This window comes from Chamaea fasciata, unplaced genomic scaffold, assembly GCF_029207755.1.
Source record: "Chamaea fasciata isolate MVZ Bird 193981 ecotype frontalis unplaced genomic scaffold, bChaFas1.0.hap1 SCAF_4, whole genome shotgun sequence".
Taxonomy (NCBI): Eukaryota; Metazoa; Chordata; class Aves; order Passeriformes; family Sylviidae; genus Chamaea; species Chamaea fasciata.
In genome coordinates this window covers 83569230-83572807 of record NW_027094089.1, presented here as the reverse complement: position 1 = coordinate 83572807, position 3578 = coordinate 83569230, and the positions used below count along the sequence as shown (strand labels likewise).

Genomic DNA, 3578 nt, shown 5'->3' with positions numbered 1-3578 from the left:
CTGATGAGAAGCAACTTTGCTACGATGCGGTGGTAAATTTCTTTGTTAAAGGATCTAGGAGATCTGCTACTAAACTGCCTTGATAGCTTTGAAAGGGAATTTTTCTATTCTTTTGTAGATCAAAGACATCCTTGAAAGCCCTCATTTACTGACAGTGATCAAAATAGAAGAAGGTGGCAATGAAATTTTGAGCAATGCCATTTCCTTTGCTCTGTACAAAGGCAAATAATTGTTTTTCTGGGTTTGTTTGGGAATTTAATAATAAATGGAAATGGGATGGCTATTTATTCCCTAGAGGAGGTTTCCTTAGAGCAGTGCCATCTCCCTAGAGCTAAGCTCCTGTCACAATGTGGAGCCTGTCTTCTTCTGCTGAAGGGGTGTGGGCAGGCTACAACAGCAGTATGGGATCTCTGAGCGTGGGAAAGATCCAAACCAGGTAACTGGGAAGGCATTTTGGAGAGTCTTGGGGATGCTGGTCGGGCCCCACTTGGGAATCCTGCAGAATCTCCCTGGTGTAGAGGGTGCAGGACTCTGAGCAGCCTGAAGAAAGCCTTGTGCTGATCTTGGTTAGGAAGTGCTCCTGGACCATAAACACATCCCTGAGCCTCCAGCAGCCTCCAGCCCCCAGTCAGGAAGATGTGCATGAGTCTGGGGAAAAAGCCACTTGGAAGAAGTCTTGTCCTGGCAGTGTGAGAAGCAGCGATGATAAATGTGCCTGGTTGTTACTCAGAGATTGTTCCTCGCCTGCAGCTTTCCGCACCAAGGAGCACGACAGGGAGAACTGGAACGGGCAGCTGAAGCTGCTGCTGGAATGGAACCAGCTGGACCTGGCCAGCGACAAGATCTTCACCAATGACCGAAACTGGCAGGTGCAGCCCCCTTCTGAGGGAGTGCTGGCAGCTGTGGGGAGGGACACATCCCAGCAGGAGCCACTGTCTCAGCACCTGGGCCTCTGTGTCAAGAGAGTGTCTATTGCTCCCGCACTGATCGTCACATTCCGTTCAGCCTGGAGAAGAGGAGGTCAGACCTCCTTGGCAGCTGCTGCTTCCTCACAAGGGGCAGCTCCCATCTCTACTGTTACAGGGACAGGACCACAGGGAATGGCTGGAGCTGTGCCAGGGGAGGCTCAGGCTGGAGACCAGGGAAAGGTTCTTCTCCCAGAGGGTACAGGGCGCTGCCCAGGCTCCCCAGGGAATGGGCACGGCCCCAAGGCTGCCACAGCCCAAGGAGCATTTGAGCAACACTCTCAGGGATGCATAGGGTGGCATTGTTGGGGTGTCTGTGCAGGGCCGGGGGCTGGACTCCATGATCCTTGTGGGTCCTTTCCAACTCATTCAGTCAGGATAATCCATAGAGCCAGCTCCATCATTCGCTGATGATCCATCCATTCTATCATCACTGGTTAGAAAGGTGATCTGCCCATGCCAGAAATGCTCTGGGCCATCTAGCCAAGGCAATTGTGCACAGAAAAAGCCCCCGGCCTGATTCTGATGAAAGTGTGACAGTGATTGTGTATCAGGCCATAGATGAAATTTACATGTCTCACATGTGATCCCTCACATTTGCTTTTCCAGTTCTTCCTAGGCTGCTGACCTTCAGGATGTGACGTTCACAGCCCTGGTGAAAGACAGGCCCAAATTTGTCTGGCTCTTCCTGGAGAACGGCTTGAATCTGCGGAACTCCCTCACCCCAGGGGTCCTGATGAAGCTATACACCAACAACTTGAGCAGCCTGGTGTTCTGGAACCTGCAGTTTGCCAAGAACTCCTACAACGATGCCCTCCTCACCTTCCTGTGGAAGATGGTGGAGGATTTCCAGAGAGGTTTCAAAAGAGATTACAAAAACAGCAAGGAGGAGATGGAGATACAGCTTTCAGTGAGTGAGGAGCATTACCACATAACCATCACCACATAATAAGTCATTCACTCTTAACTGCAAATGTCAAGATTAAATTAAATATATGATTTGCAATTGTTTTTTGCTTGTAGCTTACAAGCTTTTCTTGAAAATGTCTTTGTTTCACATTAACTTTTTTGATTAACCAATTCCAGGCAGTAGACAGAAAGGTGGTTTGGGCCCTCCATTCTACACATGTTGTACCTTTAGAGTTTGTGAATTTCTGCAACCAGCTCGATTTCTAACTCATGACTTGTGATGTAACTCCTTTCAGTTTTTATACAGCAGATATCATTTCATATTTCAATTGGAACTTCATATTGTTTCTAACACAATTAGAGGAACTCTAAACATAATGGTAAAATCTTTGTGTACCCAAAATAACCTCTAAATGGTTTCAGTATTATGGAGCTTTTTATTCGGAGCAACAACAAATGGCCTTTATATTCTTGATTTTAACTACAGAGGAAGGGGAGGAAGTGTGCAGTCTGCTCTGCTAGATATGATTGCAGGACCTTGCTCATCAAACCATCTGTTTACCATGACAGCAAAAGCTGCTGTGCATAGTTAGACAAAGGGGCCAGTGGGGTTCAACAGAGGCCAGTTAGGAACGGAGTCACGGCAAGGCAAGCAGATAGTAAGATTTTGCTTCACGGGATCATTGGACAGTCTGAGTTGGAAGACACCCTAAAGATCTCCCCGTGTGACCCACATGCCATGGGCAGGGACCCTTTCCACTAGACCGGATTCCCTAAAACCTCATGCAAGCTGGCCTTGAACACTTCCAGGATGGGGCATCCACAGCTTTTCTGAGCAACCTGTGCCGGTGCTTCACCACCTTCACAGAGAGGAATTTCTTTCAAACATCTAATAATGCCCTGGCCTCTTTCAGTTTGAAAACATTCTTCCTTATCCTATCACTCCATGCCCTCATCAAAAGGCCCTCTCCAGTTCTCTTATAGCACTCTTAGTTGCTGGAAGGTACTCTGAGATCTCTCCAGAGCCTTCTCTTCTCCATTCGGAACAACGCCTGTCAACCGTTTCTCACAGGAGAGCTGCACCAGGCCCTATGACCTGCTCTGGACGTGATTCAGCAAGGTGATGTCCTTCTTATTCTGAAGGGCCCAGAAACGGACCCAGTGGGGTTTCACGAGAGGATAGTAGAAGGACAGAATGCCTTCCCTCAACCTGCTTTGGTCCCATTTCTTTGGCTGCCGCCAAGGACAGAGGCTTTCTAATCTGGGAGCTCACATGTTGGGCTTCTCATCCACCAACACTCCTAAGTCCTTCTTCTTGGGCTGCTCTTAATCTAGTCTCCTCACAGCCTGTAATTTGTGCTTGGGATTGCCTTGGCTCAAGTGCCTGAAGTTCTACTTGGCTTAGTAGAACTTCAGAAGGCTTTTTCATAAACCTTCTAGAAATATAATAGCTTCAGACAATGCAGTCTGCAATGTCACTGAAAGAATATTAGGAAGGAAGATACACAGATGCACAGGTGCAGGCATGCCTCTTAACCTGTGAAAACATGAGCTTTGTCTCTTTGGACAAGTAGGTAAGAAAGAAATTTGAAACTAGTCTCATCTCATGTCTCTCTTTCCCACTGTCGACTCCATCTGCATGGCCAAATTGTCTTTTTTGTTTCTTTTCTCGCTTGAGATGCATCAGTTCAACAGCCAATGAAG

General features: G+C 47.6%; 1 protein-coding gene across 1 annotated transcript; it reads left to right on the top strand.

The window, feature by feature from the left end:
- The first annotated feature begins 347 nt into the window (after window positions 1-347).
- Window positions 348-1914, top strand: LOC136289068 (transient receptor potential cation channel subfamily M member 8-like). Its single transcript, XM_066182533.1, has 3 exons — window positions 348-399; window positions 751-869; window positions 1585-1914. The coding sequence occupies exons 1-3, from the start codon at window positions 348-350 to the stop codon at window positions 1912-1914; spliced, it is 501 nt and encodes a 166-aa protein (XP_066038630.1).
- The last annotated feature ends 1664 nt before the right edge of the window (window positions 1915-3578 follow it).

Coding starts and splice junctions, on each gene's coding strand:
- LOC136289068 (XM_066182533.1), top strand. CDS start 348: ATGTGGAGCCTGTCTTCTTCTGCTGAAGGGGTGTGGGCAGGCTACAAC. Junction 400..750: donor GTGGGCAGGCTACAACAGCA/GTATGGGATCTC, acceptor CCTCGCCTGCAG/CTTTCCGCACCAAGGAGCAC. Junction 870..1,584: donor CCAATGACCGAAACTGGCAG/GTGCAGCCCCCT, acceptor AGTTCTTCCTAG/GCTGCTGACCTTCAGGATGT.